Source organism: Pongo abelii, chromosome 20, assembly GCF_028885655.2.
Source record: "Pongo abelii isolate AG06213 chromosome 20, NHGRI_mPonAbe1-v2.0_pri, whole genome shotgun sequence".
Lineage (NCBI taxonomy): Eukaryota > Metazoa > Chordata > Mammalia > Primates > Hominidae > Pongo > Pongo abelii.
In genome coordinates this window covers 51,293,767-51,315,321 of record NC_072005.2, presented here as the reverse complement: position 1 = coordinate 51,315,321, position 21,555 = coordinate 51,293,767, and the positions used below count along the sequence as shown (strand labels likewise).

Here is a 21,555-nt window from a genome sequence, read left to right as displayed (position 1 = left end):
CCTTGGTTGGTACCCCTGGTGTACTAATAGGACTCCAAAACTCGTGTTAGCTGCTTTGGGGACCCTCCACCGGGGGCGTACAACCTCCAGGTTAATCATGGAAGCCTCTAAGGTGCTACCTCCAGGGCCGTGTGGAGGGATACCCTAGCCCAGCGGAAGAAGTGAAGAAGGGTTAGCACTTCAACTTCTACAGCAATTTGTTTTTTGTTTTCATTTTGTATTATTTTTCTTTTTTTCAGATTAGAGACAGGGTCTTGCTCTGTCGCCCAGGTTGGAATGCAGTGGCGCGATCATGGCTCACTGCAGCCTCAACCTCCTGGGCTCAAGGGATCCTCCTGCCTCAGCCTCCTGAGTAGCTGAGACCACAGGCATACTAGCTAATTTTTTTCTTTTTTGAGATGGAGTCTTGCTCTGTTGTCCAGTCTGGAGTGCACTGGTGCGATCTTGGCACACTGCAACCTCCACCTCCCAGGTTCAAGCAATTCTCATGCCTAAGCCTCTCAAGCAGCTGGAATTACAGGCACGCGCCACGACGTCCAGCTAATTTTTGTATTTTTAGTAGAGATGGAGTTTCACCGTGTTGCCCAGGTTGGTCTCGAACTCCTGGCCTCAAGCGATCTTCCTGCCTAGGCCTCCCAAAGTGCTGGGACAGGTGAGAGCCACCGCGCCCAGCCAAGCTAATTTTTTACAATTATTTTTTGTAGAGACCGGGTCTTGCTGTGTTGCCCAGGCTGTTTTCGAACTTCTGGGCTCAAGCAATCCTCCCACCGCAGCCTCCCAAAGTGCTGGGATTACAGATGTGAGACTGCGCCTGGTCCTCCATAGGAATTTGACTGTGGAATTTCTTTAGAATCTAATAATAGCTTTTAAAATGGGGTTTGTGGCTGGGCACAGTGGCTCAGACCTGTAATCCCAGCACTTTAGGGAGGCCAAGGCGGGCAGATCACCTGAGGTCAGGAGTTTGACACCAGCCTGGCCAACGTGGTGAAACCCCGTCTCTACTAAAAATACAAAAATTAGCCGGGCATAGTGGTGCCCACCTGTAATCCCAGCAACTCAGAAGGCTGAGGCAGGAGAATCTCTTGAGGCCAGGAATTCGAGACCAGCCTGGACAACAGAGTGAGATCCCTTGTCTACAAAAAAATTAAAAACTAGCCAGGCTTCGTGGCTCACACCTGTGGTTCCAGCTACTCAGGAGGCTGAGGTGGGAGAACTATTTGAGCCCAAGAGGTTGAGGCTACAGTGAGCTGTGATGGAACCATCACGCTTCAGCATGGGCAACAAAAAAACAAAACAAAACAACAAAACCAACCCAGTCCTTCCTCATAGATAGTTCCATAAGCACTTCCTTAAAGCACTTAGGATGCCGCCTAGCACACAGGTGCTCACAAAATGACAGTCAAGACAACCGGATTTGAGCCAACCAAACGTTCAGCCACCTGGTCTTGGAGTGCGAGGTCTGAGACATGCAGTGGAAGGTGTGGAATGCGGACCCTGGGGCCACAGGTACTCGAGGAGGCTGCCTGGCTCGGCTCCTACAGATAGCTGGGCTGGAGCCCTGTTGAGTCCCTTCCTGCCTGGTACTGGCCAACGTGGCTTTTCTCGCAAAGCCCCTTCTCAGACTGGACACGGTGGCTCACATCTGTAATCCCAGCACTCTGGGAGACCGAGGCAGGTGGATCACCTGAGGTCAGGAGTTCAAGACCAAGCCTGGCCAACATGGTGAAACCCCGTCTCTACTAAAAATACAAAAATAGCTGGGCATGGTGACAGGTACCTGTGATCTCAGCTACTTGGGAGGCTGAGGCAGGAGAATCGCCTGAACCCGGGAGGTGGAGGTTGCAGCGAGCCGAGATGGGGCCACTACACTCCAGCCTGGGCAACTACAGTGTGAGACTCCATGTCGACAACAAAAATAAAAACGAAGCCCCTTCTCAAGTTCTCAGATTCCAGGCCGGGCGCAGTGGCTCATGCCTGTAATCCCAGCACTTTGGTAGGCTCAGGCGGGCAGATCACAAGGTCAGGAGATCAAGACCATCCTGGCTAACACGGTGAAACCCTGTCTCTACTAAAAATATAAAAAATTAGCCGGGTGTGGTGGCGTGCGCCTGTAGTCCCGGCTACTTGGGAGGCTGAGGCAGGAGCATGTCGTGAACCCGGGAGGCGGAGCTTGCAGTGAGCGGAGATCGCGCCACTGCACTCCAGCCTGGGCGACAGAGCGAGGCTCCGTCTCAAAAAAAAAAAAAAAAAAGTTCTCAGATTCCTGTGACTCTGGGACCCTGCGGGCAGAGTGACTCTGGGGCTCTGCAACCTAAATCCTCAAGGAGTCCTGAATGTCCTAAGGTCGGAGGATGCCAAGGTCCCAAAGGCTCTGAGAGCGACAAACCCCTTATCATGTCCCAGCGTCCTTATCCAACAGCCCTGTAGCATCCAGGGCCGTTCTGGGACACTTTGTTTCTCTCTGCTTTGTTCACTCCTCCTGTCCCCTCCTCCCCATCCGCTCCCCCATCTGCTAGCCTTGTTTCTGCCACAAAAGCTTGGGAAAGGGTCAAGGGGGTGCTGGGTGTGGAGGGAGGAGCAGAAGGAGAAAAGGGCTGGAGGAATTTGCTGGAGGCCACGGGAACCGTGGAGGGGTGGGGGCAGGGAGAAGTCTGTAGGCTGAGCTGGGGTCCCCGAGATCACAGCGGGCTGGGGGCTTACCTTCAGGTCCCTGTGTACAATATTTTTCTGGTGACAATAGTGCACAGCCGAGACAATCTGGGACGGGGGGGAAGGTTGGTTACTTGTGGCTCCTAAAACCCTCAGCCTCCCTCAGTGGACTGTGAAACCACTCACAACTGGGCCCCGGGCCTCCCCAAGGCACAGCCCAAGACTTGGGGCCTCGCACCCTGATTCAGTCACAGCAAGAGGTGCCCGTGGAACCTGGGCAGACACACGCCTCCCCCAGGACACCCCCATGCCCAAGGATGTCGGAACCAAGGCATGGGGACCAGCCTCTCTTGACCTTCACATCTCAAAACTCCCATGAGGATATCCCATACCTGTAGATAGACAGGCCGCCCCAACTCACCAGGGCTTATGGCCCTTGAGTTCAGGACAGCAGCGTCAAGGCAGCTGGACAGTCCCGAAGAGACACCCTCACACCTGCACATCTTCTTACCCCACACACCTGGCACCCTCACACCTGCACATCTGCTTACCCCTCACGCCCCGGCATCCTCACACCCGCATCTCCTCTTACCCCACACACCTGGCACCCTCACACCCGCACATCTGCTTACCCCTCACACCCCAGCACCCTCACACCCACATCTCCTCTTTCCCTACACCTGCGCACCCTCACACCTGCATCTCCTCTTACCCCACACCTGGGCACTCTCACACCCGCATCTCCTCTTAACCCACACCTGGGCACCCTTATACCTGCACATCTTCTTATCCCACATACCTGGGCACCCTCACACCTGCATGTCCTCTTACTCCACACCTGGCCCCCTACCACATTCTTACACACCTGGGTGTCCTCACTACCACACACCTGGAAACACATACATCTGGGCACTCGCACACCCGCGCACCCACATACCGGCATGCCCTAGTACCTACAAGCCTACACAACCACCCCTCAGCCCTCTCCTGCCTGTCTACCTGGGGTGCCCTATACCCTCTTCCCCACACACCTACATACCTGGGTACCCACATAGCTACTGCCCACACATCTTTTGAATCACACTCCGGCACACTCACACCTGGCACCCTGGCACCTTCGTGCCCCCATCACCCACACACCTATGCGCTGGGCACACCCACATGCCCTACACATGCAACACTGGCCCACCGGGGCGCCTTCATGCCCAAACATCCTCTCACCCACCCAACGGGGCACCTGCAAACCTACATCCGGATGCCCTCACATCTGAGCAACTGTACGCCCAGCACACCCAGCTCTGCACCTTCACCCCTACCCAGACTTAAGCCCCGCCTCCAGGTCGCTGGACAGCCCAAACCATGTCCAGCTCTTGGACACCCTCCCAGGGACCCAGGCACCCCGTCAGCCCCACCCTCAGCCCTGCCCCAACCTGTCGGAACTTGGCTCGAGCTTCCTTCTCCTTCATGCGGCCATGTGACACGAGGTAGTCAAACACTTCTCCTGTAGGGCAGAGGCCGAGTGGGGTCAGGGTCAGGTGTGGGGGCGGGGGGGGGGGGGTGGCACAGGGGCAGGGCGGAGAGGGTGGGCAGCTCACCGGCACTTGCATACTCCATCACCAGGTACAGCGTCTTCTCAGTCTCAATCACCTCAAAGAGCTTCACTACAATGGTTGGGAACAGTGTAGAGCGTTAGGGAGAAAGGGCCCCTCCTAATCTGTCCTCAGTAACTATGCAAATGTGCCAACCATAACACCCCCTGCCCAACTCAAGAACACTCAATGGCTCCCTACTGACAGCAAGATTTTCCAAACTCCTCAGCCCGCCTCTACCACCCTTTCCACTTTCGTTTTTTTTTTTTGAGACGGAGTTTTGCTCTTGTTGCCCAGGCTGGAGTGCAATGGCGCGATCTCTGCTAACCCTCCCAGGTTCAAGCAATTCTGCCGCAGCCTCCCGAGTAGCTGGGATTACAAGCATGCGCCACCACACCCGGCTAATTTTGTATTTTTAATAGATACGGGGTTTCTCCATGTTGGTCAGGCTGGTCTCGAACTCCCAACCTCAGGTGATCCACCCGCCTCGGCCTCCCAAAGTGCTGGGATTACAGACGTGAGCCACCGCGCCCAGCCACCCTTTCCACTTTCTCTCTCACATGAATGTCAGCTCCATGAGGCCAGAGATTTGTGTCTTGTTTTCTTCCCTGTTGTGTCCCCAGGGTCCGGCACATAGCGGCCACTCAATCAATAATTACTGAGTAAATGAATGAATGAATGAACAAATGCTGCAGCCACATCCAGGCGAAGCTAAACTCCGCTTCTCTCCCTAAAGACCCCTCTCTCCCGCCTCTGCCCAATGATAATGACAGTGAGGATGTTGATGCTGGTGGAAATAATTGGACCGAGTCCCACAGCTCAGCCCAAACTAAGCATTTTGGATGCATGATCTTTGTCAATCCTCACAATGACCTGGTAATAGGCCCTCTTATCACCCCTACTCCAGAAGAGAAAATAGAGGCTCAAAGAGGTTAAGTGACTTGCCCAAGGTCACACAGCAGTGATGCAACTATGAGAAACCAGGTCTCTAACCCTTTTTTTTTTTTTTTTTTTTTTTGAGACGAAGTCTTGCTTTACTGCCCAGGCTGGGGTACAGTGGTGAGATCTCGGCTCACTCCAACTTCTGGCTCCTGGGCTCAAGCAATTCTCCTGCCTCAGCCTCCCGAGTAGCTGGGATTACAGGCGCCCGCCACCATGCCCTGCTAATTTTTGTATTTTCAGTAGAGACAGGGTTTCACCATGTTGGTCAGACTGGTGTCGAACTCCTGACCTCAAGTGATCCACCCGCCTCGGCCTCCCAAAGTGCTGGGATTACAGGAGTGAGCCGCTGCGCCTGGCGGGTCTCGAACTATTCTAACCACTGCCACCACCCCCAACTCTTTTGCAAGTGTTCCAGTTGGTGGCCTGCCCCTGCTCCCGTTCCCTCCTCACCGATGTTGGGGTGGTTTAGGCCCTTCATGATGCGGACTTCTCGGAACAGCTGGGCGTGGCCAGAAAGGAAGACAGAGGAGAGTGAGGGTGGGTGGCTTGGGGGATCCTTTCCCCAGCCGGGACCCAGCAGGAGGGTTCAGGTGGGTCACCCGGTTGTCCCGGAAGCCTGGCTCCTGCTCTCCCCCATCTCCCCAGCCTCACCTTCTGCAGGCTGCTGGGATTCAGCTGGGTTTTGTCGATGATCTTGATGGCAACCTAGAGGGGGAGGAAAGGAGGAGGGACGGTCAAGGTGCCACAAGCCCCACTGGGCATGGTGGCTCAGGCCTGTAATCCCAGCATTTTGGGAGGACCAAGGAGGGAGGATCACTTGAGGCCAGGAGTTCGAGACCAGCCTGGTCAACATGACGAAACCCTGTCTCTAATAAAAATACAAAAATTATCCGGGTGTGGTAGCAGGCGCCTGTAATCCCAGCTACTCGGGAGGCTGAGGTGGGAGAGTCGCTTGAGGCTGAGGTGGGAGAATCGCTTGAGCCTGGGAGGCAGAGGTTGCAGTGAGCCAAGATGGCACCACTGCACTCCAGCTGGCCCAGCTCAGATCACCCCGGGATATCCTTCCTTTGCCCCCTCTCCCAGAAAAGCCCTCACTCTGGGCCATACCCAGTGGATGGGGAACTTAGGGCCTCAGGGCCTTTGCACAAGCTGTCCTCACTGTCTCCACTGCCACCCTCACTTCTGCAGAGAAATATCCTTATTCCACAGCAGGGCCTAGCTGACACTGCTCCAGAGCTGCCTGAGTGGATGTGGGCATGGCCGAGACCTTGAGGGGATCCCTTTGTGAGGGCAACGAAGATCACTCACCCATTACATCTTTATTTTGAACAAATGAACAGAGGAATAAATAACAACTGGCTAACATCCGCTAAGCCCTCACTACCAGGCCTATGTGCTTTACAAATGAGAACTCTTAATCCTCCCAACAACCTGTGAGATAAGTGCTAGGATTATCCCTCTCATTCTCCGCACCCACCCCCCGACTTTTTTTTTTTTTTTTGGAGGCAGAGCCTCGCTCTGTCTCCCAGGCTGGAGTACAGTGGTGTTACAGTGGTGTGATCATAGCTCACTGCAACCTTGACGTCCTGGGCTCAAGTGATCCTCCCACCTCAGCCTCCCAAGTAGCTGGGACCACAGGCACATGCCACCAACATTTGGCTAACAGGATTATCATCATTTTACCAACAGGGAAACTGAGGCACAGAGCTGTTTAGTCACTTGGCCAAAGTTACATGGCTAGTAAATTGTAGTAAGTTGTGGGCCAGATTTGAACTTACGCAGCCTGATGGAATCTACCTCTTAAATACAACTTTTAAAACAGCTTTGAGATACATTTGGGGAGAAAATCAGAATGTCACTGAACTCTCCTTATACTTCTTTTGCAGTGAAACTTTTTTTTTTTTTTTTTGAGACAGTTTCCCTCTTGTTGCTCAGGCTGGAGTGCAATGGCGCGATCTTGGCTCACTGCAACCTCCAACTCTCAGGTTCAAGGGATTCTCCTGCCTCAGCCTCCCGAATATCTGGAATTACAGGCATGCGTCACCACGCCTGGCTAATTTCGTATTTTTAGTAGAGACGGGGTTTCTACATGTTGGCCAAGCTGGTCTTGAATGCCCAGCCTCAGGTGATCCGCCTGCCTGAGCCTCCTAAGGTGCTGGGATTGCAGGCGCGAGCCACCGCACCCGGTCTGCAGTGAAACTTTTATTTTATTTTTAAAACAGAGATGGGGCCAGGTCCCTCTCAGAAACCCCTGGAACCAGATCCACATATAGGGAACCATGTGTTCTTCATGGAAGAGACAGCCCCTTAGCTTTCCTCATATTCTCACGAACGGGTTTTTAAAAATTTTATCAAACACTTTTTATGCCAGTATTGAGACGATCATATGGTTTCTCTTCTTTAATCTGAGAATGTGGTGAAGTACATGAATAAATTGTCAAAGGGAAAAGAACTTTGCATTCCTGAGATAAAGCCAGTTTCATCACCACACAGCTTTCTTTAATCGATTTGCCAGGTTCTGTTTGTTAATATTTTGTATAAGATTTTTGTACCTACGTTCACCAGATTGGCCTGTAATTTTGTTAATTGTCTGGTTTTGCTCTTAAGGACAAACTAGCACATAAAAACCAGTCAGGCAGTGGCGGTTCTTTCTTTAGTCTCTGGAAAAACTGGCATAAAATGTGAACATCTGGTAGAATGTGCCTGTAAGACCGTCGGGGCCTGGTGTCTTTTGGGTGTATGGTGTCGACAGTGTGAAGGCAGGAGAGAGTCCATCCAAGGCAGGATAATTCATTCCAATCATTTCTCTGAAGCTGAAGGAGGGGTGGGGAAATCATGAAATCACCCACCATTCCTTTTCCTCTAAGTGAGTTAGAGACCTCATATCTAAGCTGCAAAGCCTGTGTGGGCCCTTTTTGCAATAATGTCACCATACTCAGCACAGATGCCTGCTCTGGAAGAGGAGGTGGGGAGAGTGAGACTGTGTGTAACTGAGAATACAACATAAATAAACCTGCTGTGTTCTCCAGATCACAGGAAGATTTCAAGGAACCAAAGTCCACCCTTAAAACAGAGAGGCAGCTCAGGTTTATTTAACTTTATTTTTTATTTTTAATTTATTTACTTTTTATTTATTTATTTATTTATTTTTTGAGATGGTCTTGCTCTGTCACCCAGGCTAGAGTGCAATGGCACAATCTTGGCTCACTGCGGCCTCTGCCTCCTGGGTTCCAGTGATTCTCCTGCCTCAGCCTCCCAGGTAGCTGGGATTACAGGCACGCACCACCACGCCTGGCTAATTTTTGTATTTTTTTTTTTTAGTAAAGATGGGGTTTTGCCATGTTGGCCAGGCTGGTCTCAAACTCCTGACCTCAGGTGATCCACCTGCCTCGGCCTCCCAAAGCGCTGGGTTTGTAGGCATGAGCCACTGCACGCAGCCAGTTTTTTGTTTTTTGTGGTTTTTTCTGACACAAAGTCTCGCTCTTGTTGCCCAGGCTGGAGTACAGTGGCGCAATCTTGGCTCATCGCAACCTCTGCCTCCTGGGCTCAAGCAATTCTCCTGCCTCAGCCTCCCAAGTAGCTGAGATTACAGGTGCCTGCTATCACACCAAGCTAATCTTTATATTTTTAGTAGAGACGAGATTTTACCATTTTGGCCAGGCTGGTCTTGAATTCCTGATCTCAGGTGATCCACTTGCCTTGGCCTCCCAAAGTGCTGGGACTATAGAAGTCAACCACCACACCAGGCCTTTTTATTTTTTTTTTGAGACAGAGTCTCGCTCTGTCACCCAGGCTGCACTGCAGTGGCATGATCTTGGCTCACTGAAACTTCCGCCTCCTGGGTTCAAGCAATTCTCCTGCCTCAGCCTCCTGAGCAGCTGGGATTATAGGCATGCGTCACCACGCCCAGCTAATTTTTGTATTTTTAGTAGAGACAGGGTTTCATCATGTTGGTCAGGCTGGTCTCGAACTCCTGACCTCAAGTAATCCACCTGCCTCAGCTTCCCAAAGTACTGGGATTACGGGCGTGAGCCACCACGCCCAGCTCTCTTTTATTTTATTTTATTATTATTTTTTGAGATAGGGTCTCACTCTGTTACCCAGGCTGGAGTGCAGTGGTGAGATCACACCTCACCGCAGCCTCAAACTCCTGAGCTCAAGAGATCCTCCCGCCTCAGCCTCCTAAGTAGCTGGGACCACAGGCACACACCACCGCACCCAGCTAATTTTTTAAAACTTTTATTTATTTTTTAGTAGAGACAAAGTCTTGCTATGTTGCCCAGGCTGGTCTCAAACTCCTGAGCTCAAGCAGTCCTCCTGCCTTGGCCCCTCAAAGTGCTGGGATTACATGTGTGAGCCAATGCATCCGGCCACAGCTCAGGTTTATCTACAAAAGCTGCATGCATCCTTAGCAATGCACACATTGGACTGCCTGTGATCTGAGATTTCCCGGCAATTTCAGGGATACCTGAAATTACTTCTCTTTTCCCGCGGGGGTGGTTCTGGGAACATCGGAGATATTGTGACCTGTCCCATAGAGAGTCGGGAACTTACCTGAGGCCGTAAAGCAAACCCAGAGCCGATCCCGACCTCTATCAACATACACCGAAGACCTGGTCCCACAGGGACCTGCCCCGAGCCCCACCCTGTGCCCATACTCACCTCCCGACCAGTGAGGATGTGCCGAGCCAGCTTGACTTTGGCAAAGTTGCCCTTCCCAATGGTCCTCAGCAGGCGGTAGTTGCCCACGTGGGGCTGCTCCTCGGGACAGGAGGCGATGGAGTTCCGGCAACGGGCACCCAGTGAGCGGCTGGACCAGGACGGGCCTTTGTCCGAGGAGCGGCCACTGCCCAAGGTGCCATGCTGGGCGGGAGAGATGGAGCATGAGCTATCCAATCCCACCTTCCGTGGCACCCGTGGGCTACTGCAGTTAACTTGAGGCCTGGCTACCGGTCCCTCTGTGGCCCTTTTCAAACTCAGGCCCCAGAGAGCCAAGCATCCTTCATCTTTCTCTACAAAAAGATGCCTCCAGAAACAAAAGCCCCCATATCCTCCAAATCTGCAACATCCAGGGCCCCAGGCATCAGACCCCTTCTTCGACCCTCACTGCAGTCTGACTACCCCCAACCTCCTTGTCTTTTTTTTTTCCTTGGGATGGAGTCTTGCTCTGTCATCCAGGCTGGAGTGCAGTGGCACGATCTCAGCTCACTGCAACCTCTGCCTCCCGGGTTCAAGCCATTTTCCTGCCTCAGCCTCCCGAGTAGCTGGGATTACAGGCAGGCACCATCATGCCTGGCTAATTTCTGTATTTTTAGTAGAGACAGGGTTTCACCATGTTGACTAAGCTGGTCTCAAACTCCTGACTCAGGTGACCCACCTGCCTCGGCTGTACGGATTACAGATGTGAGCCACCGCATCCAGCCCCAACCTCCTTTTCTAATGACACACATACCTCAGAGATATCGCAAGTTTGGTTCCAGATCACCACAATAAAGCAAATACTGCAAAAAAGCAATGCACATGAATCTTTTGGATTCCCAGTGCACATAAAAATTATGGGTCAGGTGGCCAGGTGCAGTGGCTCAGGCCTGTAATCCCAGCACTTTGGGAGGCCGAGGTGGGTGGATCATGAGGTCAGGAGTTCGAGACCAGCCTGGCCAATATGGTGAAACCCCATCTCTACTAAAAAAAATACAAAAATTAGCCAGGCATTGGCACACACCTGTAATCCCAGCTACTCTGGAGGCTGAGGCAGGAGAATCGCTTGAACCTGGGAGGCAGAGGTTGTAGTGAGCCGAGATCGCTCTACTGCACTCCAGCCTGGGTGACAGAGTGAGACTTGGTCTAAAAAAAAAAAAAAAGGCCGGGCATGGTGGCTCACGCCTGTAATTCCAGCACTTTGGGAGGCCAAGGCGGGCAGATCATGAGGTCAGGAGATTGAGACCATCCTGGCTAACACGGTGAAACCCCATCTCTACTAAAAATACAAAAAATTAGCCAGGCGTGGCAGTATGCGCCTGTAGTCCCAGCTACTTGGGAGGCTGAGGCAGGAGAATGGCGTGAACCCAGGGGGCAGAGCTTGCAGTGAGCCAAGATCGCGCCACTGCACTCCAGCCTGGGTGACAGAGCGAGACTCCGTCTCAAAAAAAAAAGAAAAAAAATATTATGGGCCAGGCGAGGTGGCTCACACCTGTAATTCCAGCACTTTGGGAGGCTAAGGCAGGTGGATCACCTGAGGTCAGGAGTGTGAACCTTGCCTGGCCAACACGGGGAAACCCTGTCTCTACTAAAAATACAAAAATTAGCCGGACATGGTGATGCACACCTGTAATCCCAGCTACTCAGGAGACTGAGGCAGGAGAATCGCTTGAACCAGGGAGGCAGAGGTTGCAGTGAGCTGAGATGGTGCCACTGCACTCCAGTCTGGGTGACAGAGTGGGACTCCATCTCAAAAAAAAAAAAAAGAAAGAAAAATTGTGTTTACATCATACCGTAGTCTACTGAGTGTGCAATAACAGCATTACAGCTATAAAAACAATGTACGTACTTTAATTTTATAATACTTTCTTGTTAAAAGATGCTAACAATCATCTGAACCTTCAGTGAATCACAATTAAACAAAATCATTGACAAGGCGGAAGGATCGCTTGAAGCCAGGGAGTTTGAGACCAGCCTGGGCAATGAAGTGAGACACCCGTCTCTAGAAAAACTTAAAAAAAAAAAAAAAATTAGCTAGGCATGGTGGCACATGCCTATAGTCCCAGCTACTCAGGGATGGGAAGATCGCTTGAGCCCCGGGAGGTTGAGGCTGCAGCGAGCTATGATCATGCCACTCCACTCCAGCCTGGGCAACAGAGCAAGACCCTGTCTCTAAAAAAAAAAAAAAAAAAAAAAAAAGGAAAAACATCACTGATCACAGATCACCATAACAGCTATTATAATAATGATGAAAAAGTTTGAAATATTGTGTGAATTACCGAAATGTGACAGAGACACAAATTGTGCACAGGTTGTTGGAAAAATGGAGCCTACAGGTTTGCTCAACACAGGGTCGTCAGAAACCTTCAATTTGTAGAAAACAGTATCTGTGAAGTTCAATAAGGCAAAGTGCGAAAAAGCAGGGTATGCCTGTCCTGAGCCTGGATCAACTCTACGGTATTTTGCTCTAAATGAGGCTGCCCTCAACCCCAATCAATGCTGACCTCAATCTGGACTCGAGGCTCCTCCTCCACCACCACTGGTCCTGACATGCTATTTTACCCATCAACCGTCAGCTCTCCAGCCCCCAAATTCTACTTCAAACCCAAATGTCAACATTTGAGTCCCAGTGGAATGCCCCTAACATTTGATTCCAATCACTGTTGCCCCAGATTGGACTCCAAACATTGTAATCAAGTCTTATTTTTTTTCTATTTGAGACAGAGTTTCACTCTTGTTGCCCAAGCTGGAGTGCAGCGGCCTGATCTGGCTCACTACAACCTCTACCTCCTGGGTTCAAGTGATTCTCCTGCCTCAGCCTTCCCAAGTAGCTGGGATTACAGGCACATGCTACCACACCTGGCTAATTTTGTATTTTTAGTAGAGACGAGGTTTCATCATGTTGGCCAGGTTGGTCTTGAACTCCTGACCTCAGGTGATCCACCCACCTTGGCCTCCCAAAGTGCTGGGATTACAGGCCTGAGCCACCACCCCCTGGGGTGTAACCAAGTCTTTCACTGGCCCTGAGACCTGGATGAATCCCTGTTATCCTCCTTCCATGGGAAACATTGTTGCTTCTGCCACCCCCTGAAACACCCAGGGCTTGAGAAGCGCCCTGACTTGCTGTCTCCCACACCATGGCTTCTCTCCTCCTGATGTTCTGTTCCTACTGTCCTGTCCCTCCCCAGCCTCTCTCCCCCGCAGGTCACCTGCCTGCTCCCAGCTGCCCTGGCCTAATTGCAAGCCCCAGGGACTGTGTCTCCCTTTCAGGGCTGGGGTTCAGGGTGCCTGAGGCCCCCCACCAAGGCAGTTCTGCCTGTGCCCTTCCGGCTGGGAGTGGGAAGCAGGAGGACAACGGGAGGGGAGGAAGAAAGGCCAAGAGGCTGATGGGCTGGGGGCCCAAGTCTCTGAGAAAGGCGCTGCTGGGCCACTTGATAGCAACTACAACTAACATTTAATTAATGCTGGTCATTGATGCAATATGAGGCCATTACCACATTATCATCTCCATTTTACAGGTGGGGAAACTGAGGCCTGGACCCACGATCTGAACCCAAACAGTTTCCACCAGTTTTTTTTTTTTTTTTTGGCAGAGTTTCACTCTTGTTGCCCAGGCTGGAGTGCAATGGCACGATCTCAACTCACTGCAACCTCCACCTCCCGGGTTCAAGCAATTCTCCTGCCTCAGCCTCCCGAGTGGCTGGGATTATAGACGCCCGCCACCACGACCGGCTAATTTTTGTATTTTTAGTAAAGAGGGGGTTTCACCATGTTGGCCAGGCTGGTCTTGAACTCCTGACCTCAGGTGATCCGCCCACCTCGGCCTCCCAACGTGCTGGGATTACAGGCATGAGCCACCACGCCTGATAGTTTCCACCAGACTTGATGCTCTTCTCTGTCACAATGCCACACTGCCTCTCACACCTGAACTTTTTTTTTTTTTTGAGACAGGGTCTTGCTCTGTTATCCAGGCTGAAGTGCAGTGGTGTAATCAAGGCTCACTGGAGCCTCGACTGCCTGGGTTCAAGCAAATCCTCCCACCTCAGGCTCCCGAGTAGCTGGGACCACAGGAGTGCGCCACCACACACAGCTAATTTTTAAATTTTTTTGTAGAGATGGAGTCTTGCTATGTTGTCCAGGCTAGTCTTCAGCTCCCAGGCTTAAGCCATCCTCCTGCCTGGGTCTCCCAAAGTTCTGGGATTATAGGTGTGAGCTAACACGCTGGGTCATGAACCATTTCTACAAAGCAGCTCATGCTATGGACCAAGTCTTGTGTAAACAGGTAACTCGCCTACACTTAATTCCTGCAGTAGCCCAGGGAGCGACTCCACGTTCCAGCAGAGAAACTAAGCCTTTGAGAGAGAAGGTGCCATGTGAAGGTCACACAGGGGCAGAAAGACAACCTCCCCACGGCTGGGCAGTTCCAACCACCACGGCCAGGGCTCTAACCACGCATCCGCCACTGCCTGCCGTGCCCTCACCCTGGCCTCCAATGTGGGTCCAATTATGATCTGCAGTCTCCAGATGGGGACCCCCAGGCTCAGGCAGGGGGAGTTCCTCCCCCAAGGTCACAGGGCAGATGGAGCAGAGTGCTGGGATGAGAACCCCGGCCTGCTGATTCCTCCTGAGTGCTGAGCCAGGCTTCCCCACAGCCCCAGGCTTCTTCCCAGGAGATACCAGGGAGGCAGGTGGAGATCCTGGAGATAAGGCCTCGGATCCCCACTGAGATAAGGACCTGGAGAAGAGCCCCTGTCAGGTGGTGCCAGGGCAGCCAGCTGGAGGTGGGATGGCACCACACTGAAGGCAGCATGGCTGAGGGACCCCTGCGAGGGGCAGCTGGGGCAGTGGGTGACAAAGCCCCTGGGGGCCGGGGGTGGGAGCTAAAATTGGCCTGCACCACCAGCTGGCCTGGCTCCCTCCCGCCCGGCTGGCGCCCCAACGCCCGGGCCTGTTGCTAGGGAACCTGGGGAGGCTGGCCCCCTGGTGGGGGGCCCTGGAACTTGGGGTGGGGGAGCATGACCCCACGTGGCTATAGCCATGGTAACCAGGAAACAGGAGAGGGGGCTGCAACCTCCCATTCCAGAGGCAGGCAGGTGATTCCCCACCAGGACTGACAGGCAGGTCTTAGTGACAAGGGTTGGAAGAGAGAAAAGGGGATTAGCCATCCTCAAATCCGCACCATGCACGCATCTTAACAACCCAGGGAACAGCAAGTCGTCATTAGGCATTCCACTTAACAGACAAGGAAACCAAGGCTCAGAGAGGTGAGGTTACTTGCCCGAGGTCACACAGCCAGGGAGGGACAGAAACAGGATGTGAACCCAAGTTTATCTGAACAATTAAAGTAGTACTAATAACCACAACAGCCACGACACATGCCAGGCCCTGTGCACCTTAGTCACATCACGTCGCTGGCTCCTGCAAACATCCCTAACAGTGGGGGGTCATCATCAACCCGATTTAGAGATAAGGAAACTGAGGCTGCAAGCTGGGAGTGAATCTGCAGCCTCACTCAACAACTAATAACAGCCCTGAGCTGAGAATCCACGGGCTGTCTGACTCATACCCACAGCCACAATAGCAGCTGGCATTTGTGGAGTGCTTCCTAGGTGCCAGGCTTCGCCTGAATCGAGTAAGCATTGGAGGCACTCAAGCGGTCACCCCTATTTTCCAGGGCAGGAAACTGAGGCTCAGAAAGGGAGAACTGGTTGTCTGAGGACACAAGGCAAACCAGCTGGCCATGCCAGCATTAGAACCCAGGACTGTGGAGCCCCTGGCACCTCACTGTAGATTGTAACAAGGAACAGAGGTGGTGGGCATTTCATTAGACTCCAAATTGGAGTTCTGGCCCATAGTGATGATGCGGAGTGGTCTCTGTGAGGGAGGGATCTGCAAGATGAGGAAGGGACAGATATAAATCTCTCTGATGGTGTGTGAGGCGCGGGGCATCTGTCGGAGGTGAGGGAAACAGGGGGAAGGGGAACAGGGACCTGGCAGAAGGATTTGGAGAAAAGCACAAAGATCCCAGCTGGGGAGAAGTCTAGGACCGGGTGGTGGGCAGGTCTTTGGAAGTGATCAGTGATCAGAGACACAGGAGATGGGGAGGGGCCTCTCTGGGACTCTCTGGGAAGCAGTGTAGGGGCAGGGGGCGCCTGGGAATGGTGGAAAGTGACAAAGCCATGGGGACAGTAGAAGTCAGAGGCCAGGAATCCCTGGGTCTTGGGGAAGCTCCTAGGAATCAGCGAAAGGGGTTTCTAGGAGCAGTCCTTGAAACTAGAGAAGGGTCTGGGGGGCCTGGAAGTACGGGGTAGGGACTTCCTGGGCAAGGAGCAGCCCAGATGAATAAAGGATGAGCCCTGGGGAAGGTCAAGGGGTCTAGAAATTTGGGGAGAAGACTTCCAGCAGATTGACCCAAGAGAAAAGGGCTTGAAGCCAGGGCAAGATGAGAGGCTTCAGGTCCAGGAGTTTTCTGGAAGAAGGATCTGGGGCCAGGCCCTGTAGCTGAGGAAGGCCTCTGAAGCTGAGGAGGGGGCTTCCTTGGAAGGCCAGACCCCCAGCAAGGAAGGGGGAGGCCCTGGGGCAGGAGAAAGGACGGTGGTTTGTGGGGAAGGGGCCTGAGTTTGGCCTAGCAGGGGGTCCAGAGGTTGGGGGTTGGGGAAGGGGCTTGCCTGAAGCTGAGAAGTTGATAGAGGGCGGATGAGGCCTGGAGTCAGACTGGTCCAGGGCCTAGAAATACGAGCCTGGGTGAAGTGGGGGCCTGGAAGTTGGAGGCCAAGGCTTCCCGGGAGAGGAAGAAACCAGAAAGGGTCCAGGTGGCATCTGGGGGCCCCGGGGTGCTGGGATCTAGGGACACGGCTGCTTGGAAGATGGGGACCAGGCCTGGGACGGGAGAGACCTTGAAGAAGCCAGAAAAGGGCCGGGGCCCAGGAGAGGTGGAAACCAGCTTCCTGCCAGGGGCTGCCCACAGGCGCCCCGGGTGCGCCCTGGAGGAGCAGAGGGCTGGGAATGAGAGGAGGGGGCTCCTGGGGAGTCGGCACCCAGCCCCAGACAGGGAAGGCCGGAGCCAGAGGCAGGACTGGGCCAGGCCCTGCTGAGAGTGCCAGGGCCGGGCCTTGGGGGGTCAGGGGCCCTGCAAATCCGAGAAGGGGCGAGGTGTCGGACGCGGACGGCCTGGAGGGGAAAGGGCTCAGCACACGCGAGAGAAAGGAGGGGCTCCTGGAAGCAGGGGAGGGGGCTTCCTGGAGGGAACAGACCCGAGCGGAAGCGGTCTGCACGGGGACGAGAGGGGTCCCGAGAGAGGGGCGCCCCCAGGGGTCGGGCTGGGCTGGAAAAGGTGGGGAGGGCGGAGAGGCCTGGGAGTCCGGGAGGGGTCGAGAGGTGACGAGCCGGGTCGGGCTCAGGAAACGAGGGTAGGGGCTCGCGGGGCGAGGGGCACAACGGGGAGAAGGGTTTGACGGCTGAACCCAGCCAGGGCTCCCCAAGGGGCCGGGCCCCACTCACCGTGTCCGAGTTCCGATCGTTGCCCGGGGCCAGCACCGTCCGCGAAGACATCTTCTTCGGGTCCCGGGGGGCAGGGGCGGCCGGGTGGGGGGGGCGGGGGTCCCAGGGTCCCCTCTCTTCCCCTCCCCCCCCGCCGGCCTGGGGACGCGAGCTCAAAAGCTGGGCGCCGAGAACGCCCGGGTCCGCGCCGCGGGAGAGGGGGCAGGGCGGGGGAGGGGAGGGGACGCCGAGGGTCCTAGTGGCCCCGTGCAGCGGGGACCCCGGGCGCCATGGGGGCGGCGGGCAGGCGGGCGGGCGGGGGCCGCGGAGGGGGCGCGGAGCCGGCCCAGGCGGCGGCGGAGGGAGGCGGTGGAGGGGCTGGGGAGGGAGGAAGGGACGTCAGGGGGAAGGGCGGGCAGGGCGGGGCGCCGGGACCCCGCCCCCCGCCGCCGGCCCTTAAAGGCGCAGGCCCGGGCTGGTCCAGGGCGCCGGGGGCTCCGGGAGCGGAGGCGGGTCTGGGCGCGCCGGCGGGGAGCGTGTTCTCGCCCGAGAGGAGAGGCGCACTGGAGAGGAGAGAAGGGGAGAGAGAGGCCGGGGCAGAGCGCCAGAGACGCAGAGAGCGAGATCAAGAGACGTAGAGATAGAGAGACACAAAGAGAGAGAGACGAGTTACAAAAGGGTGGAGAGAGAGGCGCAAGGAGATGAACGGAGAGCCAGAAGACAGAGAGAGACGCAGGGAGACAGAGACCGAGAGACCCAGAGACGCAGAGGGACAAAGACTGAGAGAGACCCCCCAACACACAGGGAGAGACAAAGAGATACAGAGACGCAGAGATCTGTGAAGAGATGGAGATAAAGGGACTGAGCCAGAGAAGCCCCCAGAGGCGCTGCCCACATTGTCCCTCCCCCCGGCCCATTCTCTCCCCAGTTGGCGGGGGGGGCGGGGGAAGCTCTCCCCTCGGAGGCCTAAGGGTGGGGTGGGTGAAGGGGATGGTGTGCAGGGCTTGGCCACTGCTGAGGGCTCAGTGACCTCCCTAGTCAGGCTGCCTCCACTCACCCACATAGCTCCAGACCCCCAGGTTGGGGCTGCAGCATCCTCTCCTTTGCATCCCAGCTGGGGTGTGGGGACCCTCTCTGTCCACCTGTATGACCCGGGGCAAGCACTTGCCCTTTCTGGGCTTCACTTTCCCAGTTCGTAAAGTGAGAGGAAGAATCCGTGTGTTGCTCACTGGCAGGTGCGAAGGAACCCTGTGCAGGTATTCGCCTGCAGGGCACAGCCACTCCCCCATGCGGGCAGACTGAGACCAGAGAGGACAAGAGCCTCTTGGAGGCCACACAGCGATGTGGGGACCATCCATGCTCTGTGGACCGGGGTGGGATGAAAGAAAGACAGGTATTACATAGTCTTGGCCTGGGAGTCACATGGTTTTGGGAAGGGGTCTGTGCCCTGCCTTCGTCTATCTGAGGCTTATTTTCCTGAGCCTCAGTTTCCCCTTCTAAAACAGCAGTGTGCTGGATCTGGCTGGAGCGAGCTGATTGTTATGTCTCAGGAATTTTGGAACTGGTTGTTAAACACAGCCATTATTAAAAATTAAATTATGCAAACCTACAATTAAATTACATTAAGGGTACAAGTAATACATACTCATCACATCCTAATTATCTTACTACATTTGCCATTATCTGTGATCTTGAGGTTACTTACATCTATTGTAGCTGCACAGTAAAATTACTATATAATGGGGGCAAAAATGCCATGTTATATCACCTTGGTAGCTTGAAATTAGCCATGGTGGAAATATTTACACCATGGAAACTGGCAAATTCTACAAATTAAGGCTCCCCACCCCCACCTGCACAGAGCTGGGGGTGTTTTGTTTTGCTTTGCTTTGTTTTGTTTTTGAGACGGGGTCTCACTGCATCACCCAGGCTAGAGTGCAGTGGCACGATTATGGCTCACCGCAGCCTGGACATCCCGGGCTCAAGCAATCCTCCCAGCTCAGCCCCACCGAGTCGCTGGGACTACAGGTGTGCACCACCACGCCCAGCTAATTTTTTGTAGCCATATTGCCCAGGCTGATCTCCAACTCTCAGGCTCAGGCGATCCTCCCACTTCGGCCTCCCAAAGTGCTGGGACTACCCTGCACTCAGCCAAAAGCTGGTTGTGCAAGTCAGCAGCACAGCACTGCTTGATACTATCAGCAACATAGACTCATGGCAGTTGCCCTTGTGCCAGGCTCTGAGCAGTTTCTCCTTTCTGCCACCCCAGGAGGTAGGGAGCATCTTTATCAATCCCATTTACAGATGAGGAAACAGAGGCCCAAGGAAGGGAGAAACGTCACACACTGAAGGTCACACGGCAAATTAGTGGCAGGGCTACGATTTGAATCCAAGTGCTCCCAAGTTCCAAAACTTGGACCCTCTCTCAACCACTGTGGTTTCCTGTCTCCGAATAATAATAGCAGCAACCTCAGGCTGCTACTATTTTTATTTGTCAACTTGTTTATAGTTATTTGTTATTTTAATTTGTTACTGCTAACAAATCAATGAGAATCTTTGAGTAAAGTGCTTCACAGGGGACCAGCTTCAAAATTCATGTGGGGACATTATTATTACTATTTGGCAAATATGGCCCGAGGAGCCTCAGGGACAGTGGCAGAGAGGGAAGAGTTCCGGGGTAGTGTTCTAGATGTACTGTGATCCCAGGGACGCTGCAGGGTGAAAGTGGGGGTCTTGGGGGTAGGCTAGAGGGGCTGAGCGCCCCCAACCCGTTCCCTGCATTGGCGCTGAGAGCTGCAGTTCTACCATGCACCACACGGGGGCAGCCGATCACCTCCCTACACGCGCCCCACACACTCCAGGGGTCCACCCCTGCCCTCCCTTCCCCAACAGCGTCCCCATCCCATTTCCCAGATGCGGAGGGACTGAGACTTAGAGAGGGAGGCTGCAAAGTGGATGAACCTTGAAAACAGCATGTGGCCGGGCGCAGTGGCTCACGCCTGTAATCCCAGCACTTTGGGAGGCAGAGGCAGGCGGATCACGAGGTCAGGAGATTGAGACCACGGTGAAACCCCGTCTCTACTAAAAATACAAAAAATTAGCCGGGCGCGGTGGCCGGCGCCTGTAGTCCCAGCTACTCAGGAGGCTGAGGCAGGAGAATGGCGTGAACCTGGGAAGCAGAGCTTGCAGTGAGCTGAGATCGCGCCACTGCACTCCAGCCTGGGCAACAGAGTGAGACTCCGTCTCAAAAAAAAAAAAAAGAAAACAGCATGTTTAGCGAAAGAAGTCAGACGCAAAAGACCACTTATTGTATGCTTCCATTCATATGAAATATTCAGAATTGGCAAATCCATAGACAGAAAGTAGATCAATGGTTGCCGGGGATTGGAGGCCGGGGAATGAGAAGTGACTGCTGATGGGTACCAGGTTTCTTTTTGGGGTGATGAGAATGTTCTGGAATTAAGTATTGGTGACGCTTGCTGCAACCTTGTGAGTATACTAAAACCTACCGGGCTCTGTTTAAAAAGGGTGAATCTTATGTATGTGAATTGTATTTCAATAAAAAAAAATAATAAATTTTAAAAAGGGGGCTGGACGCGGTGACTCACGCCTGTAATCCCAGTACTTTGGGAGGCCAGAACGGGAGGATCACTTGAGCCCAGGAGTTTGAGACCAGCCTGGGCAACATAGTGAGACCCTGTCTCTAAATTAAAATAATAAAAATAATTTTTAAAAAGGCGGGGGACGGGCACGGTGGCTCACGCCTGTAATCCCAGCCCTTTGGGAGGCTGAGGTGGGCAGATCATGAGGTCAGGAGATCGAGATCATCCTGGCTAACACAGTGAAACCCCATCTCTACTAAAAATAATACAAAAAATTAGCCGGGCGTGGTGGCACACGCCTGTAGTCCCAGCTACTCGGGAGGCTGAGGAAGAAGAATTGCTTGAACCCAGGAGGTGGAGGTTGCAGTGAGCCGAGATCGCGCCACTGCACTCCAGCCTGGCGACAGAGCAAGACTCCGTCTCTAAATAAATAAATAAATAAATAAATAAATAAGGCGGGGTGGAAATCCTGCACGATCCCAGCACATGATGGGCCACTGCTGACCATGGGTCCGCGGTGCAGAGGCCGAGCTGGGGGGCAAGGCCTGTTCCTCCGCCTCCCGACCTGGTCATCCAGCTAGCCCTTCCTCCACAAC

The 21,555-nt window shown here is 53.8% G+C and overlaps 1 protein-coding gene across 3 annotated transcripts in view; it reads right to left on the bottom strand.

Annotated features, from left to right (window-relative positions):
* The window catches only part of MARK4 (microtubule affinity regulating kinase 4), a 52,977-nt gene extending 35,247 nt beyond the window's left edge, over positions 1-17,730 (bottom strand). For 2 of the 3 annotated variants that reach the window (XM_054540695.2, XM_024237634.3), the window contains exons 1-7: positions 17,379-17,730; positions 9,843-10,043; positions 5,832-5,885; positions 5,631-5,679; positions 4,245-4,310; positions 4,080-4,150; positions 2,701-2,757 (exon numbers count right to left, since the gene is read on the bottom strand). In XM_054540695.2, the coding sequence (XP_054396670.2) occupies positions 2,701-2,757; positions 4,080-4,150; positions 4,245-4,310; positions 5,631-5,679; positions 5,832-5,885; positions 9,843-10,043; positions 17,379-17,429 (549 nt within the window). In that variant the 5' untranslated portion in view covers positions 17,430-17,730. Of the gene's footprint in view, positions 1-2,700; positions 2,758-4,079; positions 4,151-4,244; positions 4,311-4,798; positions 4,823-5,630; positions 5,680-5,831; positions 5,886-9,842; positions 10,044-17,378 lie in introns of those variants that run through there. The other variant, XM_054540696.2, reaches the window with a different exon arrangement.
* Between the last annotated feature and the right edge of the window lie 3,825 nt (positions 17,731-21,555).